This window comes from Rattus norvegicus, chromosome 5, assembly GCF_036323735.1.
Source record: "Rattus norvegicus strain BN/NHsdMcwi chromosome 5, GRCr8, whole genome shotgun sequence".
NCBI classification, from domain to species: Eukaryota; Metazoa; Chordata; class Mammalia; order Rodentia; family Muridae; genus Rattus; species Rattus norvegicus.
In genome coordinates, this window is record NC_086023.1 from 144,287,931 (window position 1) to 144,315,813 (window position 27,883).

Genomic DNA, 27,883 nt, shown 5'->3' on the forward strand with positions numbered 1-27,883 from the left:
TCATGTAGCCCAGGCTGGGCTTCAACTCTGTGTTCAAGAAGGATGTTCTTCAACCCTTTATGGTATTGTTCTTTCTCCACTTTCCAAAACTGAATACAGGCCTGCTTCACTATGCTCAGTCTTTGTACTGAGTGTTGGCAAAGGGGCTATCAGGATGGAACCCAGAGCCTGGCACCCTGAGCCCCTTGCCACTGAGCTCCATCCTCAATCCTCCTTTTACTTTCGTTTTGTGACAGAGTCTTGCTAATTTGCCTAAGCCTTGAACTGGCTGTGGAATTCAGGCTGGCCTCTTCCTGCCTCTGCCTCTGCCTCTGCCTCTGCCACTGCCTCCCCCTCCTCCTCCCCCTCTCTAGTAGCCTGTATTATGGGCTTTTGCTGTCAGGCCCAGCTTGCTTGCCTGTGTGCTTTTTATATGATTTATTTTTGGCATATGGATGTATACCTGCATGTTTATCTGTGCACCATGTTTGAACCTGGTGCCAGAAAAGGACATTGGATCCCCTGTGACTGGAGTTTACCAATGGTTGTGAGCTGTCATGTGAGTCCAGGCAATCAAGCTTTCTTTCCTGTTTTTAAAGATATAAGTAGAAGCTGGACAGATGAGTCATCAGTTAAGAGCGCTGACTGTCCTTCCAGAGGACCCAGGTTCAATTCCCAGCACCCACATGGTGAATCATAATTGTAACTCTAGTTCCAGGGTACCTGACACCCTCACGCAGATACACATACATACCAATGCACATAAAATAAAAATAAATAGTTTCCAAAAATAAAATACGAGTATACACAGGGTAGCAGTGGTAGAGTACAAGCATCGGACTCTGGCTATTCATAACGTAAGGGCTTAGGTTTTGTTTTTTTTGTTTTTTTTTTTAAGGTTTTTTGAATTTTTTTTCTAAAAGGTGGAATTTTTTATTTTTTAAAAAGATTAATGTGTTTATATACGTGTCTTGGTCAGACATCAGCGCTCTGGGGTCAGTTCTTCCACTTTTATGTGGGTTCTGGGGATCAGACTTAGATAGTCATGCTTGCGTAATTCCTCGTCACATACCTTCACCTCAAGAGCTGTGCATGGATTTTCTTTTTGTTTTTCAGTAGAATCTCACTGTATAGCCCAAGCTGATCTGGAACTCACCTTGTAAGCCAGGCTGGCCTTGAACTCACAGAGAGAGATCCACCCCTTTCCTTTGCCTCTGCCTCACAAGTGTTGGGTCTAAAGGTGCTGGGGTGATGTGTGTACAGTAACGCCCAGCTTGTTGTAGGCTTTATTAAAACACAAGCCAGTAGGTCCTGCTGTCATGATTCATGACCGGATGGATAGTACCTGACCTTTTACATCTAGTCCGTTTGCTGATGCTGCTCACCGAGAACATTGTGAATACCGTTTTGCCTTAGACTAAGGTTAAGTCCTGCTTTATCAAGTTCTGCACTACTATCTTTTATAATGTTTTGTCATGTAGTCCACCCTGTCCTTAAATTCACAATCCTCCTGCCTCTGTGCACTGCCACACCTGGCATCTGTGATAAGACTGCATACAGAAGCTGAGCAGTGGGTGGTGCATGCTTTTAATCCCAGCACGCAGGAGGCAGGAGCTGGTGGATCTCTGAGTTTGAGGCCGACCTGGTCTAGTTCCAGGACAGTCCAAGTTACACATAGAAACCCTGACTCAAAAATAAGACTAATACCATATATGTAGCTAGGTTTTTGGTTTGCCTGAGAAGCATCTGTTTCTGAGATTGCTGCCTGTTCTTTCATACTCACAATCCTGAAGGAAAGGGTGGTTCTGGAGTTTACAGGCTTCCTTATGCACTGATGCTAAGTGCTTAGTGCAGTGAGAACTGGGCGGAGAAATGAGTCATCACAAGTGATTCTACCTCCAACGCCACATGAAGAGCTTTGAACCTTCTGCCGGGTTCCTAGATCGCTGGGCATCTGCCTGCACAGCTGCTTCTCATGGCTCCCTGGCTGGAGCTCTCTGAAACACATTCTGTAAAGTGGTTGAAGAGGACCTAGTTGATAGTAGTCTCGAGTATTCTATGCAGTGATATATGTGTAGTGATATACTCCGTATTACAGCGAAGTGCTCAGAAAACACAATCATTGCTAACCTTGGTCCACAAAGGATGCACCAGGAGTGAAAGGCTCACCATTGCCTTTCGACGTACAAGTCCCCAGGGCAGCCTCGTGCAAGCCCAGCTTATCCTCACCCTAGGTCTCTTGAGCTACAGATCAACTTATTCATTGATATTGCAACCTCAGCTTTAGGGACATCAACATGTCTAACACTGACCTTACCACTTGCCCACTCCAAGCCTATCTAGTATTTCATCTTATTGCTACCAATGCCAGTAACCTAAGCATTTAACTTTTTCAAAACTGGGTGTGTGGGTGTGGGTGTGGCTGTGAATGGGGGGTGGGGGAAGAACCTGCAGTTTCAGTTTTCTCTTTCTGCTTTGTCCTGGGATTCAGGCATGGTGACAACCACCTTTAACTTGCTGAACCACCTCACTGGCCCTCATTTTTAAATGAATTTGATTTGGGAATAACTGGTTTTACAGAACGTTATAACAATAAGTTATAACAATAACAGTTTCCCTACAGCCCTCCCTGCCCAGTTTCTGCTATCGTGGTGTCTTACACAACCAGGGTGCATTTGCCCAAACCAAGAAGCTGACATGGGTACATTCGTCTTGAAGAATGAAGGCTTCGTCTTCTTCTTTTCTGTTCTCGGTGCAGTTCATGCCGCCACATTGCACCGTTTTCAAGCCTCCCTTTATCTTGCTATTTTCACATAGTCACCAGCTTCTGCCCTCTGCTTCCTAAATCTTCTTGAAGTCTGTGGCTTTGAGGCAGGGCCTCTATAGCATGTTTGGAACCATACAGTGGTTACCAGGCTGGCCTCCAACTTGGAACTGTTTGCCTTGGTGTACTAGGCTTTTCCTAATCCACACCCGTCTGAGTTCCTTGTGTTCCTCAGGGTCCATTTAGTTAGATTCTGGGAAACTTCTTACTACTGTGGTTATTTCTCAGAAAGCACAAAGGCCTTAAAACATAAGCTCACTCACTCTGAAAGTCCTGAGCCTTACAGTCTAAATATTCCCTGCTTAGTTCCGAGCTTGCGTTGCACAAGAGGAAGAGTTGAAGCAGTGTATAAATCTGTTGTTAGTCATCTCTTCCCTCAGGCTAGTCCCAGCCAGTCAGAAGCTGCAGTGCTCTTAGCTCCAGAGGAGGTGAAGAAGGAGGACTCGAATGCCCAGGCTCTGTTGGACGCTTCTTACAGCACTCAGCAGTCGGCACATACCCTGGCACATACGCTGGCACATACACCAGCACTTACGCTGGCACAGCAGAAGCCAAGAGCTGGATGGGAGGGAGGACCTGCTCCCCCTGCTGGGATCAAGCCTTCCTGTGGCAGGCCTGTGAGGGCCAGAGAAGGGAGACTTGGCTCAAACAGTTATGAACAAACTAAAATTTTGGGATATCACAGGCATCAGGCAAGTTCCTCAGCAATAACTTTATCCTAAAATAGGACTGATGACTATCTGAACTTTCCCTTGGGAAAAGTTACCCAGAACTAAAAAGTTGTTGAAAATAGGTTCAAGGAAGGTTGATAAACAGTTTATCAACTTTTGGTTGATTGATTACTATCTGACTGGCCAATATTATGTAAATACTACATGTATGCACCTTGTTTCCTTTCCACCTCACAGAGTCTGAGAGTTTGTTTATTGAGATGGTATCTACATAGCTCTGGCTGTCCTGGAACTGGCTAGATGTAGACCAGGCTGGCCTCAGAGATCCACCTGCCTGTCTCTCCTGAGTGTTGGCATTAAGTGTATGTGCCACCATGCTTGGCAATCTCATAATTTTAATATTCAAATGTCTTGCCAGACCAAAAGTTTTTGTTAAAGGAGAATATATGTCCTCATTCTCGTATTCTTTTGTACATATTGATTATGGTGAAGAAACCTTGAGAGTTCAGTTGGTAGAATGTCTAGCATACAGAAGGCCCTGGGGTTGTCTCGTACTGTGAAAACTAGGTATGGAATTCCCAGCTCTGGAATGTAGAGTCAAAGGAGTCAGTCATCCTCAGCTACATGATGATTTGGAGGTCAGTTTGGGATACATTGAGATCCTGTCTCAAACAAAACAATGTCTTGAGACGGGAAGGCACATCCTTGGACTTTGAGACCCCAATGTCTTTGTCTAACAATGCATGTGCAGATACTAGGGGAAGACCATCCCAGACATTAATGTGGCTGCTTTAAAGTGAACGACCAGGAGCCTTGCTGGTAAGGGTGGGGAAGCCAGCCAAGTTCTGCTCATTGCACAGCACAGCCTTAGGATAGAGGCACACCAGTGGAAACACCGGTTGGGAGGCTGCTGTGGCAGGCCCGGGAGGAATGGGGGTACATCCCAGCCTGCTGTTCAGAGACAGCATATATGGCATAGAAAGCCCCAACTGGAGTGAAGCCGTCTAGGGAGACATTGGCCCCAAGGACCCAGAGTTAGAGGTCAAGCGGGAAAAGATCAGGCAAAGGAGATAGAATAGGACCTGGTCAGTAAGGTGAACCCAGGAAGAGCGGGGACCCACACAGTGAAGAGACCCAGTGCAGCCAGTGCAGCATATCTGCAGCTGCAGTGGAGGCCAGCCTGAACTATGTAAAACCTGTCCCCAAAACACAGTTTTTAAAATTGTCTTATTTACATTCCAAATGTTGCCCCTCTTCCTGGTCCACCCTCTAAGAGTTCTTCACCCTGCACCCTCCATCTTCCTTCCCTGGGGCGTCAGGTCTCTGCAGGAGTAGGCACATCCTCTCCCACTGAGGCCAGGCAAAGTAGTCCCCTGCTGCATGTGTGCTGAGGGCCTTGGGACAGGAACAGTTTTGGGTCAAAAATTTGAGGGTAGGTTGGTGACCCCATTCCTCCACTGGGGGCCCCATCTACATATGGAGGTGGTCTCTTTAGGTTCCCTCTCCCTACTGTTAGGCATTGCAGCTAAGGTCATCCCCATTGAGTCCTGGGAGCCTCTCACATCCCAGGCCTCTGGGACTTTCTAGAGGTTCCCCACCCCCCCGACCCCACCATCCTACCCTATCACCCCACCCCACCACCCACAGCTGCATATTTCCATTCATTCTTCTGGCCCTCTGGGCCTCTCCTGTCTTCCCCTCCACCCACCCACCCAATATTTTTGGTTAGTCCCATCAAATCCAAAGGAGGCTGCTTTAACTTTCGCATGGTCACTGATGACGAAAACAGATCGGCAGGGGCAATAGTGAGTGAGAGTTGGGAGTGAGGAGATATAAGAGGGGATGTAGCAGTCTTTCAAAAAAGTTTAACCAGCCAGACAGTGGTGGTGCTGGCCTTTGATCCCAGCACTCAAGAGGCAGAGGCAGAAGGATCTCCGAGTTGGGGCCAGCCTGGTCTACAGAGTGAGTTCCAGCACAGCCAGGGCTACACAGAGAAACCCTGTCTTGGTGGGTGGTAGGGGAGAAGATGTTTACCTGCAAAAGAAAGAGGATTTGTGTTTTGTACAGTGACTCCAAAAATGTGTGTGCTAGGTATGGTCTAGCGGGTGATTACTTAGAGGGAAAGATGTCTGGAGAGGGAAATCCTCAAGAAGACGGGAGCTCAGTTATCATTTGCCGAGTTCAGACACACAGAAAGAGTCACCTGAATCACACGGGCACAGACTGTCTACCTACAGACATGGTAACACATTGCATTGACCAGACAGGCCCAGCAATTCACAGTAAATAAGATACACAGTATTCACACACACGCACGCAAGGCATGTGAACTCCTTACATTGGTACCCACACTCAGAAGGACCTACTATCTAACATACAGTAGACAGTATACTTTCCTTCTCACATACTCATTGCCCTTTGTGAAGAACAGCACCCACCATCTTTGCCCATATGGACATTCTGTTACATGAGCAGAAGTCAGTAAAATGAATCCCCAAATAGTTAGGATAAATAATTTGTTCTGGACTTTTTTAATTTTCAAATTTAATTAAATTGTACATAAATAAATAGGACAGGCAGCAATCGGACCATGGTGTGCAGCCTGGGTTCAAGTTCTGTGGTCTGTGCTGTACCATCTTGTTCTTCAGGGGCCTCGCCAGCCTCTCGTCTCTGAAAGCCTGAAGGATCCAAACTGCTCACTGGAACCGCCTGGGTTCTGAGGCTAGGAAACCGAAGTGAAGGTCACTAACTCTTCAGTAGCACCTCTGATTTGTTCTCAGCCTCAGGGCACCCGTATCTGCCCAGGCATCTCAGTGGGAAGGTCTCTGTCCCATGAGCCAGACTTTTCCATGCCGGTTCTCGTGTGAGTCCTTACCAGAAACCACAGAACCGTTTTCTTCTTTTACCCAACCAGGTCCCACTCTGGGCTTCTGAAAAAAGGTTCTTTCTCTCTGGCCTGAATAGAATCCCACATTTTAGTCCTTTCAGGGTCACCCCCAGGAGTCAAGGCCCTGTCTCAGGCACTGGGAGTCGCTTAGCTAGGGCACAAGTGACAGTTACTTCCGATGCTTGGCATCCTTCTCTGAAGCCTTGGTTTCTCCGTGCCCGCTGCCTGCACTGCTTAAAAACATCTTGTCCAGTCCTTTGAGCGACTCTAGCAGATAGTTCTGGAAGGCGGTAAGAGCAGCACAGATGGCAGGCCCTCCAAAACCATGAGTGATGAGGCTAAAATGTGTCAGACAGCTCTGCACCCCGGGCTCCAGGATGAGTGCCGGGCGGCTGTTGCCCAGCGGGGAGCGGTCCTGAGCCATCAAGTCTGCGAACTCCTTACAGATCTGCCTGGTGGGGAGAGAACAATCACAGGTTAGAGTACACGGTTCTAAACTCGGAGGACGACCCGCTTGTTGACTTTTTGAGACAGGATCTCTATGTAGCCCTGGCTGTCCTAGAACTCTATGTAGACCAGGCTGGCCTCAAACTGACAGAAATCCACCTGCCTCTGCCTCTGCCTCTGCCTCTGCCTCTGCCTCTGCCTCTGCCTCTGCCTCTGCCTCTGCCTCTGCCTCTGCCTCTGCCTCTCTGCCTCTCTGCCTCTCTGCCTCTCTGCCTCTGCCTCTGCCTCTGCCTCTGCCTCTGCCTCTGCCTCTGCCATGCTGGAATTATAGGCGGGTACCACTTTACCCGGAAACTGACTAGATTCCATACATTGTCTATACAGTTTGACCTTCCAAACTGCCTACCGTAACAATCATACCATTTTGCAAAAATGGAAACTGTCTTTCCCAGACGTTAACTTAGCAGCTCAGTGTTGCATACCTGTAAACAGCACGTGCTAATGCCCTGATTTTTCTCCCTGAGGTGTCCTACTTATGGAGTGCAACTCAACTGCCTATTAAACTCTCTGTGACCCCTTCTTCTTCCCCAAACAGTGCTTCTGTGAACGTTTGTCTGTGACAGTATGAGAGCAGTCCAGAATCTACCTTCCACAGTTAAAACAGCAGCACACATTGCTGTCTAGATCAGCATCACAGACATGGTCTGTGTCATTTTATATCGTCCCACAGATCTATACCATTGTCCTCATCATAAGGTTTCAGACAGAACAGGTGACCTGCCGGAGTGACTGAGATGAGACAAACCCAGGTCCAGCTCGTGGGTTTTCATTCCTTTGTGACTCAAGTAAGAGGAACCCTCATCACTCATCTTGGTGCCTGGTCATGTGTCTTAGACAAACTCAAGTCCCAAAAGCATTGGATGCTGATTCCTAGTCATGAGTGAAGTGGGCTCCACTTGGACAGGCCCCTCGTGCACAGGAAGAAGCTTTCCAGGACTCTCTTTTGAGCTGTCCAGTGAGGCCGGTTCCTTTCTGTCAAAAGGAGGAAAGCCTGGTGGAGAGAGTGGAGCTGTGATTTGAGAGCCACACCAGGCTGGAGAGATGGCTCAGTGGTTAGAGCACTGACTGCTCTTCCAGAGATCCTGAGTTCAAATCCCAGCAACCACACAGTGGCTCACAACCATCTGTAATGGGATCTGGTGCCTTCTTCTGGCCTTCAGATGTACATGCAGGTGGAATGCTGTACATAATAAATAAATCTTTAAAAAGAAAAAGAAAAAAGAAAGCCACACTCACAAAGGTCAGCTGGCCTGGACATCTGAATGGTCCAGATCCTCAGAGGCATTGGGCTTTAGCCTACAGACGATGGTCCTCAGGCTTTGTGACCTCTTCATCCTTTCGTTCCCACCCCTCTGTTTCTGTTTTTTCCCCCTTAATGAAACTGCCAACATCCAGTTACATTCTACAATTTAGATACTAAAACCTCTCCTAAGCTATGAAGACAGAGTCTTCGGGAGATGACTAGGTCTTGAGAATAGAACCCTATAGATCAGTGTTCTCAACCTTCCTAATGCTGTGACCCTTTAATACACTTCCTCATGTTGTGGTGACCCCCAACTGTAAAGTTATCCCATTGTTACTTCATAACTGTAATCGTACTATGGTTCTGAATTGTGATGTAAATATCTGATATTTAGGATATCTCATATGTGCCTCCAAAGGGGTCAAGACTCACAGGTCGAGAGTCACTACTATACACGCTATTGGTGCCTTTCTAAAGAAGGCCAGAGAGATGCTGTGGAGAACACGGCAGCATCAAAGTGCTGTCTGTCTGTAAGAAAGCAGGACCAGACACAGAAGCTGCCTTGATGTTGAACCACCTCCAGGACTGTGGGAAACGAGCTGCTACCCAGCTTAGGGCGTTTTATTATAGCTACCCAAAGGGACTAATAGTATGTTTTAGTGAGAAGCCTGTTTGCTAAGCAGGCTCTGAGGCACCTTTGGAGAACCCGGTGTGATGCTAACGTAATAAATGTGACAGCAGCAGGAGCCATGGACAATCTGTAAGTTGACAGAGAGCAGACGGGTTCAGGTGAAGGCTCGGGGGTGAGATGAGAGGTGTCAGCTTGTAGGCTGTGGTGAGGGGGTGACAGTGGGGCCTGCAGCAGGGTCAGGAGTACCTTGAGGTCTTGAGAAGAAAGGTCACAAACAGACCCTTGTTGGGGAGCCTTGAACCCATGCCAAGGGTCTAGGGTGGTCATGCCTATTGAGTAGGTGAATGGAGCACCCACACAAGGTCTGTAAGTCTATAGATGACACTTTAAAAATGTGTAGCTCAGTGATTAAGAGCATTGACTGCTCTTCCAGAGGTCCTGAATTCAATTCCCAGCAACCACATGGTGGCTCACAACCATCTATAATGGGATCTGATGCCCTCTTCTAGTGTGTCTGAAGAGAGCAACATTATAGTCACATTCATAAAATAAAAAAATAAGTGAAATCTTTTGTATGCATATAATAGATATGTTCACATACGGTGTTTGTGTGTGCACTTGGGAGCTTGTGGGAGTGTTCATGAAAGTCTACATGTTATGAACATGGTACCTAAAGTCTAATCTACTCATAAACCAGGCATGGTGGCACATACCTTTAACCCCACCACTTGGGAGGCAGAGAGAGGCAGGTGGATCTCTGTGAGTTCAAGGCCAGCCTGATCTACAAAGTGAAGTAGGTCCAGGACAGCCAGAGCAGTTATACAGAGAAACCCTGTCTGGAAAAACCAAAACAAACAACAACAAAAGATATCTACTCACATGTGCCTGAACGGCATGTACAACTGTTCCCTGTGAATGTAAGCAAGGAATCGAGCTGCTATATGTGGTGCCATATGCACTGTATGAACGTGTGTGCCTGGGAGCCGTGTCTGACGTACCCACATCTGAGGTGTTGCACCCATGTTTGCCGTGCACGGTGCCCTTACTCACTTGGCAGCCAGCAGCATGCTCTTGCGGCTGTGCAGTTCCCCAGGGTCAGCGTGCTGTCGGCCTAGGTACTCAGCAGCCGCCTTGGCTGGAAACTCAGTCTCACAGACATAACCAAAGTCCCGAGCCAGGTGCACAGCTTCTCCTGGGGAAAGAGGAGATCTTACCAGGTGTACCTCTGAGACCAGAGCCTAGCCTCGAACTCCTCCTCTCCTCAGCTAGGGAGCATCCTGTTTCTGGAGATGCCCTGTCTGGTTTCTCTTCTCAGTTTCAACTTCATGTCCATCCCTCTCAGCTCCAAAGTTGGAGCTGGGACCAACGTGTATCCCAGAGCGCAGAGTTGCCAACCTCCAGGGAAGAGGGATGCGTGCCCTTACCTACTTACCATGTCCAAATACTGGCCAGTAGCCCTACACACACACACCAGTAGTTCTACTCTATGTACTCATATGTACAGACACATACATAAAAAACTAGTTCCAGAATTTCCCACAAATAAAAAAATATGTGGGTACCAAAATTCATTACATAAAATAGCATCGTTTTTGCACATAAACCTAATGCGTCCCCCTGTAGATAACTCATTATCTCTTGTTGACTTAGCAGTACCTAATGCTAAGAGATGCTATGTAAAAAGCTACCTGCATTATTGGTAATAATGACCAAAAGATGCCTGCATTTGCTCAGCAAAAGTGCAACTTTTTCAACCAACTTGAACCATAGGTGATAAACATGTGCACATACCTCAACATACACAGCACACAGAGAAGATGCCTAGATATAGCAATGTTCACAGCTATAACTAAAATGCAGTAGGAGGTCTCTCCAGGTGACAGGTCCCTTCACATTCCCATGTACATACAAGCCTTGCTCACCCTCCACCAGTGAGGTCAGCAGAGTCACGTTGGCGGCCTTCCGTCGCCCAGCTGGCAGGTTGAGCCCGATCTTCTCCAGCCGTTCCCGCAGACAGCGGCCCCCATTCTTGGACTTGGCCCTTAACACACACAGACAGAGACATGCACACAACTATGAAGACGAGAGAAAAGCCTATGGGCTGAGTGACTCCAAAAGGCCTTCCTTGCTCCTTGTCGCTTGCCTCTCTTAAGGCTTGGGTATGGCCTTGTTTTGGGGGTCTCTGAGCAAATCCCAACCTTTCCCTGACCTCACTCTTGCACAGTCAGGATTGGGTAAGGAGCAGCGCCCCACTGTAGCAGCCCCTCATTTCTCTCCAGCCCTTTGGAGAGCAGGGGCAGCCCAGGGGAGGCAGGACAGGGGACCATCTGAGCATCCTTCTTCCCCACCTTTTGCTGGGGACACATAAAACTGTGTGCAGAGACACACGAGAATGACAAACACAGGGATACATAACTGTCTATAAAGCCCACATATACACAGATGAGCCAACCTTCAGTGTCTCCAAAAGTTTATGGAGACACACATATAACATTAGAGACACACAGACATGGACACCAAGAAACATGCAGAAACACATGTGCCCATCAAATCAGGGTTCCAGAGATTTATACCGAATCCTAGGGCTTCAACATGGGGACCTACCAGATGTTCAGAGACCAAGAGTAAGAAGATACCCCCTCTAACTGCACAAATGTGCCCTCCACACAGAAGCACACACATGTAAACAACTAGCTGTGTAGAAAAGGAAAAACATGTATGAGAGGAGAAAAAAGAAAAGAAAACAAAGAAAAAACAAACCAGCTACAGACGCACATGCAATGGGACATATATATATATACACACAGAGGAACTGCTGTAGGCCACACACTTCCAACTACTGCAGAACCCCACACTATGGAAACACACACTTTGTCATCCCCTAACACACATGCAGTTCTTTTTTTTTTTTTTTTTTTTTTGGTTCTTTTTTTCGGAGCTGGGGACCGAACCCAGGGCCTTGCGCTTCCTAGGTAAGTGCTCTACCACTGAGCTAAATCCCCAGCCCCTACACATGCAGTTCTTAGATCATTGCATCTTTTTTTTTTTTCCCGGAGCTGGGGATCGAACCCAGGGCCTTGAGCTTCCTAGGCAAGCACTCTACCACTGAGCTAAATCCCCAGATCATTGCATCTTATCCCTGAAGCAGATTCCTCTCCCAGCCACAAGAACATGCAGAAAGAAATACATGGCCCACCATGCTGCTCACTCCAAACTCACACCAACCAGGCCTGTGCTGCCCTGGAGAAAGGATAAAGGAAGGTCTACCCTTCCCAGAGCCAGCCCTGCCCACCCTGCTTAGAGCGAGTAGGCCCTTTTCTTTGCCCCTGGGCTTGCCCCTCAGACCATGTACAATCTTGAGGCCCCGGGCTCTGCTCTGTCAGAACCTGAAGTGGGGATGGTGTTTGGGCCTGGAGTGAAGCTGACCCTTTCTTTGATGCTGTGAGATTGTCTGAAGTAACTAAAGGGTTTAGCTGGGGTGCCGTGTAGGGATATGGGCTGGCCTTCCTACCTTCGGAGGACACCCCCAAGGAGGGAAGCGTTGAGGCACTCGGGAGGTGAGAGTCGCCGCTGCACCTCCCCCACGGTCACCTTGTACTTGGATGTGGAGCTGAGCAATGACAGCCGGCCAGGCACGGAGCAGAAGACCTCACTGGGGTTGTTGATGCCGCCAACCAGGCTGTCTTTGGACAGTGAGAGGGTGGAGAGGCTGCCGGCTTTGGAGGGCACGGGGACTGTGGAGCAGAAGCAAGGGGGGGGGGAAACATTGAGCCAGCGACCACAGGACAGCCATGGTGCAGGCAGGTTGACTCACCAGCTGTGCATGTTGTTGAATGATTCCAACACTTGCCAGAGGGAGGGTTCTAGTATCCCTGCTTTACAAAAGGAGAAACTGAGGCACAGTGCTGCGGAAGTGACATGCCCAAGTAAGTTGGAGGGTATAACATTGAACCCAGAGCTTCCTGGCTCTTGCCCCCCACATCCCCTTCCTGAGCCCAGTGCTAGCATCATCAGAGGAGGAGCGGGGTTCCTGGGTCACCGTGACAGAGTCTGGGAAATCACCCAGATTCCCAAGGCCCCTACTCTATTATGAATCTCACCCTCAGGGTTGGGGATTTAGCTCAGTGGTAGAGCGCTTGCCTAGCAAGCACAAGGCCCTGGGTTCGGTCCCCAGCTCTGAAAAAAAAAAAAAAAATGAATCTCACCCTCCTATCCTGGGGTTTTGGAGTCCCACATGTTGGCAACAGAGGTTAGGACCTTATTAGGCCCCCAGCTTTTCCCCTTTGTGCCAAATCCAGAAGACAGGAGGAAATAAGGATCTGTATGCCCCATAACACCTAATCCTCTGTGCAGGGTGAGGAGGAGATCGGGTGTTCTAAAGTCTTGGCCCAGGAAGGAAGTTCTTCCTGCAGTGTCTCCGTCTTCCTTCTTAATTGCAGAGGAAGGAGAGGGCCAGGCACGTGCCTCTTTAGAGGTCTCTTGGTTCTCATTCAAGGACGGGGTCCTGGGTAGAGAAGGCCTCTGTGTGGTGGACATGGATATCAATGGGGAGTCTGGACTTATGGAGTTCTGATGCATGTGTACAGATCCTACTTCACCCCTCAAACCTACAGGACAACCCATGGTGGGGCTACCCTTGTCCCCACAGGCTGAAGTGCAGAAAGATAAAATAGTATGCATGCAGTCAGGTAGCTGGTCGACTGCACTAGTCACAAACCCAGGACCAGGGTCTCCAGTGCAGCGCTCGTAGCCTTCCCAGGGTTCAGAAAACACTTTCCCAGTACCCCCATAGCAAGAACTCCTAGGCCTCAAGATTACAGAGACTAAGAAGAACCGGATCCCCAGGTTCAGGGCTGACACAGTCCCTGCTGTTGTCCTCCTCGCCACTCAGCCAGAAACCTCTCTAAGGCTCCTGGCCTCCTCTTGCCTGCCACAGCCCACACAGGACTGTGTTCCTTGGCTTGCATTCTTAGCCTGCCTGAGAGGCAGGCCCCTCTCTCGTGTACACAGACACTTACTCTCTGTCTGCATGTCTGTGCAGCCCTCCTTCTAGTCCCCTGCTCTAGTCTAGAGAAGTCTTTCTGAGACCTGGATCACTCGGTAACCTGCAAACCACCAGTGCCTGGTCAGCTCCCTGAGATCAAACCTAGGGCATAACCAGAAACGATGATGCTCTCTACCAATAGTGCCAATTACGCCCTGTAAGCTCTCATGGGCAGCTCTGTGGAGCAGCACTGTTCCCCATATCCCAAGGTTAGAAGGAAGAAGTGGAAAGGTCAGAGGTCAGGATGACATCATTTACTGAGCAGAAGTGGGTCATGGGCTCTGGCCACTGCTCCCAAAGGTCATATCCCTAATCTTGCCTGGTAGCCATCATCCTCCCAGTCCTTGGGTGCTTATTCCACACTCTCTGATGGCTACCTGTGCCAAGGCCAGGCCTGCTCCCTTCCTCCTCCTTCATATCTTGGCTCCCGCATCCTTTTCTGGATCTTTCTTGGTTATCATTTTTTTTTTTTAGGATCTAGACTAAAACTGACTCACAGAAACATAATTTAGGGCAGAGCATTATGAAGCAGGACCAAGGGGGTTGGGGATTTAGCTCAGCGGTAGAGCGCTTGCCTAGCGAGCGCAAGGCCCTGGGTTCGGTCCCCAGCTCCGAAAATAAGAAAAAAGAAAAAAAAAAAAAAAAAAAAAAGAAGAAGCAGGACCAGGGTGGCGCACACTTTTAAACCCAGCACTTGGGAGGCAGAGGAGGTGGATCTCTGAGTTCAAGGCCAGTCTGGTCTACAAAGTGAGTTCCAGGACAGCCAGGGCTACACAGGGAAACCCTGTCTCAAAAAACCAAACAAGCGCTGGGGATTTAGCTCAGTGGTAGAGCGCTTACCTAGGAAGCGCAAGGCCCTGGGTTCGGTCCCCAGCTCCGAAAAAAAAGAAAAAAAAAAAAAAAAAAAAAAAAAAAAAAAAAAAAAAAAACCAAACAAGCTGACATGCTGTCCTTTTGACTGTTTTGTGACTAAAGGACGTTAGAAGAGGCTTTTTCCAAGGCTGTTTGCTTGTCCAGCTCTAGCTCTTTTTCTGCGCATGGGCCTCTTCGGTGCTTGAAGCTTAGCCCCCACGAGTACCCGCGCTTCCTGCTTTCCTGTGCTTGCTTGCCTGTGCTCTGTGGGGCAGCTTACGACAACCAGCATGCGTGTCAGGCGTTCCAGATTTATTTCCCTGTGGTGGTTGTCTCGTCCGTTAAAAACAAACAAACGGGGTTGGGGATCTAGCTCAGTGGTAGAGCGCTCGCCTAGCAAGCGCAAGGCCCTGGGTTCGGTCCCCAGCTCTGAAAAAAAAAAAAGGAAAAACAAACAAACAAACAAACAACAACAAAGTAATGAGAGGCTGGAGAGATGGCTCAGTGGATAAGAGCACTGGCTGCTCTTGCAGAGGACCTGGGTTCATTTTCCAGCGTCCACACGGTAGCTCACAACCATCTGTAACTCCAGTTCAGTGGGATCCTCTTCTGACCTCAGTGCACTCGTGAGGTGCACATACACACAGGCAGGTAAGCACTCATACACATAAGTAAAAATAAATCTTTAAAAAGAAGAAAATGGGATCCAAGTGAGGTGGCACACACCTTTAATCCCAGCATTCAGGAGGCAGAGGCAGGAAAGTGAGTCTTTGTGAGTTCTAGGCCAGCCAGTGACAGAGTGAGCCCGTCTCTAAGTTAGTTAATTAATTTCAATATAGTAAATAGCATATAAGGGCTTAGCATTTTATTTATCTTAATCAGAGCTATAGTAATATATAGTATATATAGTAATATTTTTTATGTGAGTACATTGTTGTTATCTTCAGTCACACCAGAGGACAAATCAGATCCCATTACAGATGGCTGTGAGCTACCATGCGGTTGCTGGGAATCAAACTCAGGACCTCTGGAAGAGCAGTCAGTGCTCTTAACCACTGAGCCATCTCTCTAGACCATGTAATCAATATTTTAAAAATATTTAATGCAATATATTACATGTTTTCTTTTGTACTTAGTCTTCAAAATCTAATGTGCAGTGTATACACATAGCCACTTTCTTTTCAGGCCAGTCACCTTTCAAATACCCACAGCTCTATAGATTTTTGTGACTAGTGGGCCACCACAGTGGATGGCTCAGCCTTGAAAAGGTAATTACATGAGTCACCCGGACAAGTGACAAGTAACATAACACTAACAAGAGATGTGGACTCTGAAGAGCCTCTCCCCCTGGAGCAGGCACCTGCCCAGAGCCTGCAGTCCGATGACCATGCTCCCCGGGACACAGACCCAGCTGTCTTCTGCTCAAGTCCTTCCTCCTCAGCACCATCTTGTGGGTAGAGTTTCCTGGCCCCACTTCTACCCCAGCTCCTTGCATACCTGTCCCCACCCTTACAGCTCTCAATGTCCTTGTCTGTCTCCACGGTGTCTTCCTACCAGCTTAGGAGCCTTGGCACATGTGGCAATCAGAATGTGGAATGAGTGCCCGAGGCAAGAGCACTGGAACTCAGACTGGAGGATGACGGCCACCAGGCAAATGTCTTCTATCACTCAGTCTTAAAGAGTTAGCCTAAGCCCTCACAAATGCTAAGCAAACGGTTTGCCACTAACCTATATCCCCGTTTGTCCATTTATTTGTTTGTTTGTTTATTATTTCTTTATTTAGAAAAAGGTCTTACTGAGTCTCCTAGGCCACAAGGCCTGGCTGGTGTTTTACATCTTTACTGTGTGTATGCACATACATGTGTGTGTGCGTGACAGCAGGTGTGTGGAGGTCAGAGGACACATTTCAAGAGCTGGTTCTCTTCTTCCCAGGGATCCCACTCAAGTCAGCAGCCGCCACCTTTATCTGTTGAGCTGTCTCCTTGACTCTAGACTTTCTCTGTCTCTGCCTCTGCCTCTGCCTCTGTCTCTGTCTCTGTCTCTATATCTATCTATATATCCTCTATCTTAGACAGGGTCTCATGGTATTGCCCTGGATGGTCTGTAACTTGATATGTAGACCAGGCTGGTCTCCAAGTTGTAGAGATCCACCTGCCTCTGAGTGCTGGGATCAAAGACATGTAATTACACTACACCTGTGATCCTGCAAGCAGGGGAGGGGGAGTCCTCCTCTTGCCCCTCTGCTCCCCATGTCTCCAGACCTCTGTGTGAATGTGTGTGTGTGTGTGTGTGTGTGTGTGTGTGTGTGTGTGTGTGTATGAGAGAGAGACAGACAGACAGACAGAAAGCACCTGTGCCCACGTCACTCACCCTGAGTCCTTTGTCCGTAGAGGACCTGGGGTAAAATAGCTATTCTATAGCTGACTGGTTTTTTTTTTTTTTCTTTTTTTCGGAGCTGGGGACTGAACCCAGGGCCTTGCGCTTGCTAGGCAAGCGCTCTACCACTGAGCTAAATCCCCAACCCCGGTTTTTTTTTTTTAAGGTTTTATTTTTTATGTATATGAGTACACTGTCACTGTTTTTTTCTCAGACACACCAGAACATGGCTTCAGATCCCATTACAGATCGTTGTGAGCCACCATGTGTTGCTGGGAATTGAACTCAGGACCTCTGGAAGAGCAGTCAGTGCTCTTAGCTGCTGAGCCATCTCTCCAGCCCTATAGCTGACTGTTCTTAGCGGTCTCATGACCACACGTTTGTTGGTCAGAGAATGGATATTGTTTCATTATATATTTTACACGACAAGCTTGAGTTTAGAAGATGAAAACTGCAGACTGGCAAGGTGGCTCAGTGGATAAAGTGTTTCCGGCACAAGCCTGATGACCTGAGTTTCATTCCCAGAACCCATGTAAAGAACTGGACACAGAAGAGCAGATCTGGGGGCTGGGGATTTAGCTCAGTAGTAGAGCGCTTACCTAGGAAGCGCAAGGCCCTGGGTTCGGTCCCCAGCTCCGAAAAAAAGAACCAAAAAAAAAAAAAAAAAGAAGAGCAGATCTGTAATCTCAGCTCCTGTGGGAACTGGAAGAGAAAGTGTCTAGTGTGCCAGCTAACTTGGAGTTTGCTCTGAAGCAGCAGAGACCGTGCCTTTAGTCCCAGCACTTAGGAATCAGAGGCAAGTGGATCTCCATGAGTTCAAGGAGAGCCTTATCTACCTCGTGAGACCCTGTCTTGATAATACAAAACAACAAAAAACAAAGAAGAAACCAGAGAGTCTCTACGATGTAGAATGTAAGAACTGTCTCCCAAAAGTTATTATCTGACTTTGTCCCTCCCCTCCACGACTCCTAGCCAGAGAGAGGTGTCAGGAGAGATGGCTCTGAGTTCGAGGCCAGCCAGGGCACATGGTGAGACCGTACCTCGAATGAAACAAAACAAAAGCAAACTAAATGTCAGTATTCCTTTAGTGTAGGCACAGCAACAAGGGTGAGATTGAACATGACTTGTTCTTTGCCTCCCAAACACACAGGATAGACCCCAGCACAATGACTCCTGAAGGCAAAGTGCTCTAACCCCGGTGTCCCTGAGGCACGCACGCAGAAGCCATTCCCGTGTTTCTCAGACCCACACAGCTCTGCAGTAATACAAGGACCTCGTTACTCAACCTGTCAGACATGCCATACCCACCCAAACCTCCCCTCCCACCCGAGGAGTCTGGTTACTAAGGGTTAGGATTGTAATTCTCCTCTAGAAAACATGCTAAAGTCACACTTCCTTCTAGAAGAAAATACAGAATAAAAAATTTCAAGACCTTGAGGTGGGCAAAGAACGCCTAGTTACAACACACCCCAAATAAAGCACATGAGAGCAAACAATGCTAAGTTGGAAACTCATGAAACTCATGGAAACTTCTGCACCTCCAGTTAAGAAAATAAAAAGATGGCCAGTCATGGTGGGCACACAACTGTCATCTCAGCACTTGGGAGTGAGAGGCAGTTTGATAGCAAGTTCAAGACCAGCCTGAGCAACATAGCAGAAATCCTGTCAGAAAACCTGGGGCTTGAGACAGGAAAGATGGCTCAATGTGAAGAGTGCTGGCTGCATTTCCAGAGGACCCAGGGTTCAATTCCCAGCACCCATACGGTAGCTCACAGCTATCTGTAACTCTGGTTCCAAGGGATTCAAATGCTTTATTCTGGTCTCTGTGGGCCTGCATGTATGTGGTGCACAGAACTATATAAAGACAAAACATTCATGTACATTAAAAAAATGTAAAACAAGGCTGGGTGGCGGTGGTGCACACCTTTAATCCCAGCACTGGGAAGGCAGAGAGGCAGGTGGACTTCTGCGAATTTGAACCCAGCCTTGTCTGCAAAGCAAGTTCTAGGGCAGCCAGAACTACACAGAGAAACCCTGTCTCAAACAAAACAAAACAAAGCAAAACAAAACCCTAGGGTTCCAGGGCTGGAGAGATGGCTCAGTGGTTAAGAGCACTGACTGCTCTTCCAGGTCCTGAGTTCAATTCCCAGCAACCACATGGTGGCTCACAACCATCTGTGATGGGATCCGATGCCCTCTTCTGCTGTGTCTGAAGACAGCTACAGTGTACTCAGTCAGGTACATGAAATAAATAAATCTTTAAAAAAAAAGATAACTAATCAATAAACACATGAAAAAGGCTCACCACCACTAGTCACTAAGAAAACACAAGTTAGAACTGTATGAAGCACTAGGTGATTATGATAGACAGTCTCAAGTGGGAGGCGTGGAGAGACCGGAGACCCACACATGCCTGGGAGGAATGTGAAATAGTCCAACAACTGGAGGAAATGGCTGAGCATTTCTTTCCTTCCTTCTCTCCACTCTCCCTTCCACCCTCCCTTAGTTTCCTTAGACACACCCCATTTACTGGAAGTTTCTTAACAATCAAACATAAATGGGCCAGGGGCTGGAGCGAAGGCTCAGTGGGTAAGAGGCAGCACTTGCCACCAAACATAATGACCCGAGTTTAATCCCCAGTGCCAACAACTGTGGAAGGAATTTGCAATTCCAGAAAATTGTCCCCATGCTGTGTGTGCACAGGCACACATGCACATACGTGCACACATTAGTGTGCACAAACACGCACATACACACTCACCCAACAAACAAATAATGGAACACACAGTGCGGCCATCCCATCTCTAGGACTTTCCCCCATAGCAGAAAAAAACATGGCTACCAAAGGCACATACACGTACGTCTACAGCAACCAGAACGGTCAGAAAGGGGGATGTACCACCTCACCAAGGACCAAAAATCCATTCAGGGGCTGGAGAGAGACCTCAAGGTTTTGGAACACTTGCTATTCTTACCAAGAGCTGGTGTTTGATTCCCAGGTCCCAAGATGGTGGCTTCCAATCATCCATTGCTCTAACTCCAGAGGGTCCTATTCCTTTCCTTATGACCTTGGCAGGTACCAGGCTTGTATGTGGTGCACACACATGCAAGGAAAACACTCATACACATAAATAATTAAGTCTAAAAGAGAAGGTTTAATTATTTTAACTTCTTGGTTTGTTGTTTTTTGTGTGGTTTTTTTTTTTTTTTCTAGACGGGGCCTCACTATGTAGCCCTGGCTATCCTGGAACTCACTGTGTAGACCAGGCTGGCCTCAAACTTACAGAGATCTATCTATCTGCTCTGTTCCCTAAGTGCTGGGATCAAAGCCACTATATCCAACTATTTTAACCTCTTTTGTGTACAAACATTCGCCTTCGCGTAAGTATGTGCACCACATCCTGCCTAGTACCTGAGAGAGTCTGAAGAGGACTTTGGATCGCCCTGGAACTGGAATTATGGCTGTGGAGAATCAAACTCTGGACCTCTGCAAGAGGTCTTAACCACCGGACCGTCTCTCCAGCTCCCCAAGAAGGTTAAAATGAAAGCCGTCCAGAGAAACAGCACAGTACTACTCAGAAATAAAAACCCAGGCCCAATAACTGACACGTTACAGAAGAGACAAAGGCTGGAAGCACTGGCTAAGCACTGTCCTGTGTCTACGGGACAGGTCCACAGTATGCAAATGTATGGGACAACAGCGGATCAGGCATTGCAGAAGGCTGGACGCAGGAATGGAGATTACCTACAGATAGGGATGAAGGAATTTCTCACAGGGCGACAGATGTCTCGAATGGATTCTGCTTGTGATTTTACAACTCTACACATGTGTTTAAAAAAGAACCTTTAGGAGGGGTGCTTGCCACTGCCCCTAGAGAGCCACATCTGACCCCACTAACTCACATGATGGAATCACATGGCAGAAGGGAAGAACCAGCTCCCATAAGTCAGTGTGGCTCTCTGACTTACAAGTGCTAAATTAATTAATTAGCTAATTAGTTAATTAAAACCTTAAATTGAGGTGGGTGGTGATGGTGCACCCCTTAGACCCTCAGATACCCCATGACTCCTACTATCCTCAGGTAAATTTAAAATTATTTCTATGTGGGCGATGGTTCTTTCAGTTGCCTTCCGGTGGGAACATGCTAGCAGGCAAATGAAGAAGTGCAGAAACGCCGGGCTAGATTCTGACTCAACATAGAAATCAAATAGCTCCTCGTGGATTTGTTTCCATTACTCCTGATTTTAAAGTAATACATTAAGAGACTACTTATGGGGCCAGGGAGATGGCTCAGCAAATAAAGGTGCTTGCGGTCCAGCCTAGTGCCTGGATTTGATCCCTGGAACCCAATAAAGGTGGAAGGAGAAACCCTCCTCCTATAAGTTGTCCTTTGACCTCCACACGCACCTACCCACCTACACACACAGACACACACACAGAGAGAGAGAGAGAGAGAGAGAGAGAGAGAGAGAGAGAGAGAGAGAGAGAGAGAGAAATGAATAAAAATATAAAAAATATTTTTCAAAATTACTTCTTGTGGAGGAGGGGCCCATGAGGCAATAACCCATGCTCAGGGGCTACAGGTAGCGAATGGTTGTTAGCACAGAGGTACAGCCAATGATAAGGAGATAACACATCACACCTATGCTCATACAGGCACCGGTAATTGAACTCAGTGGGTCACCAAGAAACTAGGAGCTGGGTGCGTTGGTGAGGAAGGTTTCAGCAGGAGTGGGAGGGGGACGAGAGCGGGCAATAGTAGGAGTGAAAATGCCAAAACTCATTATATGCATACGTGAAAAGATCAAAAAATTAAAATATTCTACTTGTCTCTATTACTAGGGGTTTTTTTGTTTTTGTTTTTTAAAAAAACACCCTGTTACAGAGACAAATGCCTCCCTCCCTTCTCTCAAGTCCTAGAGTGACTGACCCAGCCCTTAGGCTCCCTTCTGAACCTTCCCCCAGAGGCAAGCAGAGGGAAGCAGAGGGAAGGGTATCTGTTTACTTTTTTCTTTATTCAGGAGACCCCTTGAGATCCAGATTACCTACGCGCCCATTCAGGCTACTAGCCACTGCCTTCCTGAAGAGGGATGTCTCTTCAGTCTCAAACCCAAACCACTCCCCTCCCTCTCATCTCTAATCTAAAACCCAGTCGCATTTCTTTTTTTTTTTTTTTTTTTTTTTTTTGGTTCTTTTTTTCGGAGCTGGGGACCGAACCCAGGGCCTTGCGCTTCCTAGGTAAGCGCTCTACCACTGAGCTAAATCCCCAGCCCCCCCCCAGTCGCATTTCTAATCTTTACACCACCCCACTTCAAATAACCACAATGTCCTTCGCCCGCCCGCTTTTTTTTTTTTTTTTAAACCACGGGTAAGGCGCTTGTGCAAGCTGTGCTTAGTGCGGTGGAGTTACTGTCCCAAGCGTGCTCAGAATTCAAAACCCATCACTCACAGAGCAGACACACACTGAGCACCTTCAAATGTCTGTCCTAGGAAGCCTCTAACCTCGGGGGCTGACTGCCTCTGCTGTGAGCTCCTAAAGCGCCCGGCACAGACACAGAGCCACGCCATTTCTCCTCAAGTCCCCCCTGTTTTCTGCCTGTCTGCGATAGGTTGTTAAAACTAAAGGTGACAGCTGGGCGCAGAAAATGGTGCGCTATTCATTTGCCCTCAGGTTTCTTCCGGGGTAATCAGACCACTCCCAACTCACAAGGTGGCTGCAATGCGCCGACCTAGAAATTCTATGGGGGTGTGGGGTGGCGCGGCGGGGACGTCCCTACCTCCTCCAGTCCAGGACAAGAGCCTGTAGTCCGCGGAGATGTGCAGATCTGGGCTGTGAGGCTGTCCAGGTTCCGGTGCCATGCGACACTGGTGAGATGGACACCTGAGGCTTCCCCACATCCCCAGGAGGAGGGCCGTTTCCACTGGGGACCTGGGGCGGCAAGGGTTTCAGGTGCTGAACCCCAAGTTCTAGCCGTGCAAGGTCCCTTCACGCCGGGACACTTCAGGGCTCCAAGACCGAGCTCCTTTCGCAAAGTCAGAGTTTGGGCGGTGGGCGGTCTCTCACCACACAAAACAGTGTCCGGAGCCTTCAGAACCCGCCCGATAAGGTTGAAAGAGCCTAAGGATCAGCAGTGCTAACCTGTCACCTATGGCCACCCACCGGGCGAAGGGAGTCCGACGTTCACGAGGTAGAACCCGGCAAAAAAAAAAAAAAAAAATACCGAACAAACAAAAAAAATCTGCGGGTTGTGAGGCTCCCCCAGGGAATATGGTCTAGTGGTAGCGCTGCCCGCCTCGCCAAAGCCAAAGCCGCTCCTCTTGGGATTGGTCCCGGGAGCCCGCTCTCCCAGGGTATTGGCCCCCTTTTCTCTTTTTGAGGCCCGCTGGGCAGCAGATCTCCCAGCTTGCTCCAGGCTCTCTTTTCCACAGGTTGCCCCGGGCTCTGTTCCCTCCCTTCTGCAGTGCCTCAGGCAGATTTGGTTTCTCTGGGTACTTCAGGTCACTCCTGGGTGTGCAGCCCGGCAGGCCCCAGGAACCTACACGGAACTCCCAAGACCTAAAACACTAAGACCAAAGTAGATTCTTCTACCTTGGGATACCGGAGTGACTTCCTAAAACGCAGAGCTTGGGTCTCTCTAGGGAATCAATGAACCTGGGTTCCCTGCCCTTAAGCCTGAGCGGGAGCCAGGATCTGGGGGACTTGCAAAGAGCCCAATGGCGGGTTATTGTAGACTCCAGATCCAACTTTCCTTTCTAGTGGGTCAAAACCAGAGCTGTCCAGGAGATAACAAAGCACTGGTGATGTGGGCATTGGGTCCTGAGCCCCTTCCCTGTACTCCCAGCTTCTGGTGACAGTCCCAGATTTCTGGCGGCATCCCTCACCAAGTTCTGGGAGGTGTGCCCTCTAATCTCCTGAACGCCATACCTAACTCTAGTTCCTGGAAGTCCAGCCCCTTGTATCAGCTCCACTCCCACCGCAAGCCTCCCCTGAGAACCTAGGCAGGGCAAACAGCCTGGGCTTGAATTCACTTGTTTGAAAAACAGCTCCAGCCAAATCCTGGGGGAGGTGCGCCTGCCCTTGGGCACTACAGGCTCCCCTGTGCCTCTGAATTCCTTTGGGCACCCACCCCAAATCTAAAAAGCGTGCCCAAGGTCTGGGTCTCTGATGCTGTCTAATTCGCCTCTGTCTTACCTTTCCTAGGCATGGTTAGAACTTGGTCTTCAGGCCCAAAACTCTGCTCAAGGGGTGTCTCTCACTCCTGCCTTTTTTTTTTTTTTTCTTTCCCCTTCGGAGCTGGGGACCGAACCCAGGGCCTTGCGCTTGCTAGGCAAGTGCTCTACCACTGAGCTAAATCCCCAACCCCTCACTCCTGCCTTTTACCAATTCAAAAGACAAACAGATCTGGAGGCAAACAACAATAATAACAACAGCAGCAGCAGCAGCAGCAACAGCAAACCACCAGCAAGAGGCCCTCACATTCTTAGAACACCGCAAATACCAAACGTCAAATTCCAGGACACACGTTAGGTATACAGAGAAACCCCAAAACAGAAACTATATCCCAACAGGCACAGATACAAATCACAAATAAAGTCACAGCAGCGAACACACACCAAGAAACATCTCTGCCTAGAAGAAGAGGAACATATAGTCTGCACAGGACCCTGAGCTCAGAGACACAGACACTCTTGGAGGCAAAAGACCTGACTAGGAGCACACAGCCAGTCACAAGCTAGTCAGCACTTATGCTTTAGTAGGCTTCGGCTGAAAGAAAATCTGCCCTGGGAGGTGAGGGGAGATGGAAGGCGTGCTGCCCCACCCCCACCCCCCAGGTTCTGCTGGGAAGAAAGGAACAGAAAGCATTTGCCAGGCTCCAAAAAACGTTAAAAGCTCAATAAAGTGGAAGCCATTGAACAAAATCTGTGGTAACAGAGCTCCCCTTCCCATTTCTTAGGAAACAGGGAAGTGGTTTAACTCGTTCTGCAAATCAACTCCAGATCCACCAGAACGCCCTTCCTTCCGTGAGGGGAGGCCAAGCAGTTGTAGCCTAGTTAGTGCGAGCCCACCTCAGGCAGCGAACTCCTGAGCAAAAATCATCCAGCCAAGCGCCACTGCCCCTCTCCTGGGCAAGGAAGGACGTTCCGTTGACCACACAGCCTGGCGACGCACAGGAAACAACAGCCATGATGAAAGAAAATGGGTCTGAGCGCCCAGGGCCTGCACCGTCACGCCTGGCTCTGCCCTGGAAGTTGCACACCATTCCTTACCTTTCTTGATCACGGATTGGTCCAGGAGGCTCATTCCAGGGTCATCTATCGCCTGCAAATAGAAGAGGATGGCAGTGAGGGCCCGGATGGACCTAGTCGCCTAGTCGTCCGGCTGTCCCTAGTCTATGTCTGCTCCGACCTATGAGTACCACCGGCTGCCTGAGGCGGCTACCGGGGACAGGCGTAATCGGGAATCGCCTGGGCTCAGCACCATCTGCGTCCAAGCAGCAGCCCAGCCTGGACGATTACCAACTCCTGCGGATAGACAACTCCTGCGCCTCTCCTAACCCCTGCCCGGATTGTCCCGGCGGACTGGGACTGAGTATGGATACCCACTGTGGTTCAAGCCCACAGTGAGGAGAGAAAGAAGTGATTCCACGAGGGTCGCTGCCACTCAGGCACGGCAAACACTCAGATCGAAGCCACCTTTTGGCTAGACAGCATCTAACCGAGGACTCCCTGTCGGAGGCAGAGATGGAAAGTTGCGCCTTGGAGAACAGTCGGGCTCCTGCTTTTGTTACTTTTTTGCTTCCAGCCAGGATGCTAAATCCCTGCCCATTCGGATCCACCGTGGCTCACTCTGGACTCACCTGCAGTTCCTCCAGACCGGGCGGCGCCGCCAGCCCGGGGAGACCAAGGGGAGCATCTGCCAGGCCGTGCGCGCCGTCGGCCAGGCTGTGCAGGAGCCGGGGCACTGCGGCGGCGTAGTCTCGGCGCGGGTCGAGACCCAGAGCGCGGGCGGGCGGCGCCAGCAAGCCCGGCGGCTCGTCGTGGGCCCGGGCGGCCGCGCGGGGTGCGGCCCAGGCGGCCTGCGGGGGCTGTGGCTGGGCCAGGGGCGCTAGGCCGCCGTAGGGGTCCGGGGCCAGGTGCGGAAAGGCGGCGGCGGCGTCCGGGCCCTGGCCGTAGGGCAGCTGCGCCTGCGGGTAGGGTGGCGGGAAGTAGGGAGGGTGATAGTCCGTGGTGGCAGAGGCGGCGGGAGTGTGACACAGTGGCGGCGCGGGCCCGTAGGCCGCCTGGGGCAGAGACGACAGGCGGGTCCCGCCAGCCGCTGCGCACAGCCCGTCGGGGCGCTCCTGCAGAAGAGGAGGCGTGCGTTAGGGGACCCATGAGGAGCCGAAAAGTCACCAGCCAGCCCGCGAGGTCCCCTCCAGCTCGCGGGTGTCCTGCAGCTGTCCACCGGCGAGTGCCCCGCGGGCACAGCGGCCCCAGGCTGGAGACCAACCACGGGTCTCCGCCACCAAGTCCTGGCTGCCGAGAAGCCCTGCGGTCCCCTACCTTCGCGATTTCGTTGGCGCAGGGGGCAGGAGGTTTGGAAGATCCAGCAGCCAGGCTCCTCGATGCCCTCTGCCCAGTGTGCCCGGGACCCGAGATTACTCACCATGGCGGAGTATGTGTGCACCAACATGGGGCGGGTAGTGTGGGGCGTGAGGCGTGGCGGAGACACAGCCCTCGTCCGACGGCCAGGGGAGAACTGGAGCGGGGAGCCCTCACAGCCCGCGGGGATCACCGCCTGGCAGCTGGGGGTAAGTCTGCGGGGAGTCCAGAGGGTGTGGGGTCCTCAGCGGGGGACGCCCGCGGGTGCGTCCATGGAGATGGGCTGGAGGGAGCTGATGGCCCTTGAAAAAAGTAGGGCAACGGGTGCCCAGCGCCCGCCCTCTGAGCTCAGCCCGCTCCATGCAGTCTAGTTATAGTGGCGGGGGCGCGCCGGGCCTCTGGGGGCGCGCATTAAAGAGACAAGCTATGGCCTATCTCAGCCTTTTCCCTTGGCTGTCGAAAGGGAGGCGTGGCTCTGGTGGGAACCGGTGGGGTGAGGAGTGAATGAATTCGAGCCCTGCTGATATGAGCTCCTTCTGGTCTGCAAGCTTGCAGCTGTGGTCAAATGGGATTCAAGGCTGGAATGCAGCTCAGGGGGTCTGTGTTCCGCTCGGGCCTGTACATTTTCTATTTACATTTGCTTATTACATTAATTTATTTAGTGGAGGGGTGGGGGGGCACGCGTGTGCCAGATGCTAGTGTGTAGGTCAGAGGACAACTTGCAGGTGTCAGTTATTTTCTTCCATCCTGTGGGTCCCTAAGGTTCGAACTCAGGTCCTGAGGCTTGGTGGCCAGTGAATTAACCCAATTAACCCCAGTGAATTAATAAACGATCTCGCCACTACCGTTGAAATCTTTTTAAATGAATGCTTAAATGCACGCGTTCACCTTTGAGTTTGAGCAAAGCATTCCTTATTTCTGGTATCAGCTTTCTTCCCTGTTAGATGGCCTTTTCTTTGACCACCCAAGGGTGAATGAGGAAGACACTGGTGAGTGGCAAATTCAAACCCTTCAGCTCATGTGCACACTTGTCAGTGTGTGTGTGTGTGTGTGTGTGTGTGTGTGTGTGTGTGTGTGAGAGAGAGAGAGAGAGAGGGGGAGAGAGAGAGAGAGAGAGAGAGAGAGAGAGAGAGAGAGAGAGAGAGAGAGAGGTTAGCAGTCTCTCCTTCATAGTTTTGGACCAAAAACCACTCTGAAGATGCCTGCTTCTCTCAGACTTTCTGAGCTGGTAACCCTCAATGCCAAGCAAGGATCCTTGGATGTTGAGGACAGAGAGAGTCCGAGTG

At 49.6% G+C, this 27,883-nt stretch overlaps 1 protein-coding gene across 1 annotated transcript; it reads right to left on the bottom strand.

The window, feature by feature from the left end:
* Positions 1-6,001: 6,001 nt before the first annotated feature.
* On the bottom strand, positions 6,002-26,688 carry Tfap2e (transcription factor AP-2 epsilon). The gene is made up of 7 exons (NM_001191764.1): positions 26,662-26,688; positions 25,874-26,356; positions 25,284-25,335; positions 12,254-12,476; positions 10,665-10,783; positions 9,793-9,934; positions 6,002-6,813 (listed from the first exon to the last, which is right to left on the bottom strand). Exons 1-7 carry the CDS (start codon positions 26,686-26,688, stop codon positions 6,531-6,533), a joined length of 1,329 nt encoding a protein of 442 aa, NP_001178693.1. The 3' UTR covers positions 6,002-6,530.
* Between the last annotated feature and the right edge of the window lie 1,195 nt (positions 26,689-27,883).

What these genes read in the sequence shown, in the direction of transcription:
- Tfap2e (NM_001191764.1), bottom strand. Translation starts at nt 26,688, where the DNA reads ATGTTGGTGCACACATACTCCGCCATG. An exon ending in CCAATCCGTGATCAAGAAAG is followed by an intron (nt 12,477 to 25,283) that starts GTAAGGAATGGT and finishes TCTGCTCCACAG; the next exon opens with TCCCCGTGCCCTCCAAAGCC. An exon ending in CTTGGGGGTGTCCTCCGAAG is followed by an intron (nt 10,784 to 12,253) that starts GTAGGAAGGCCA and finishes GTGTGTGTTAAG; the next exon opens with GGCCAAGTCCAAGAATGGGG.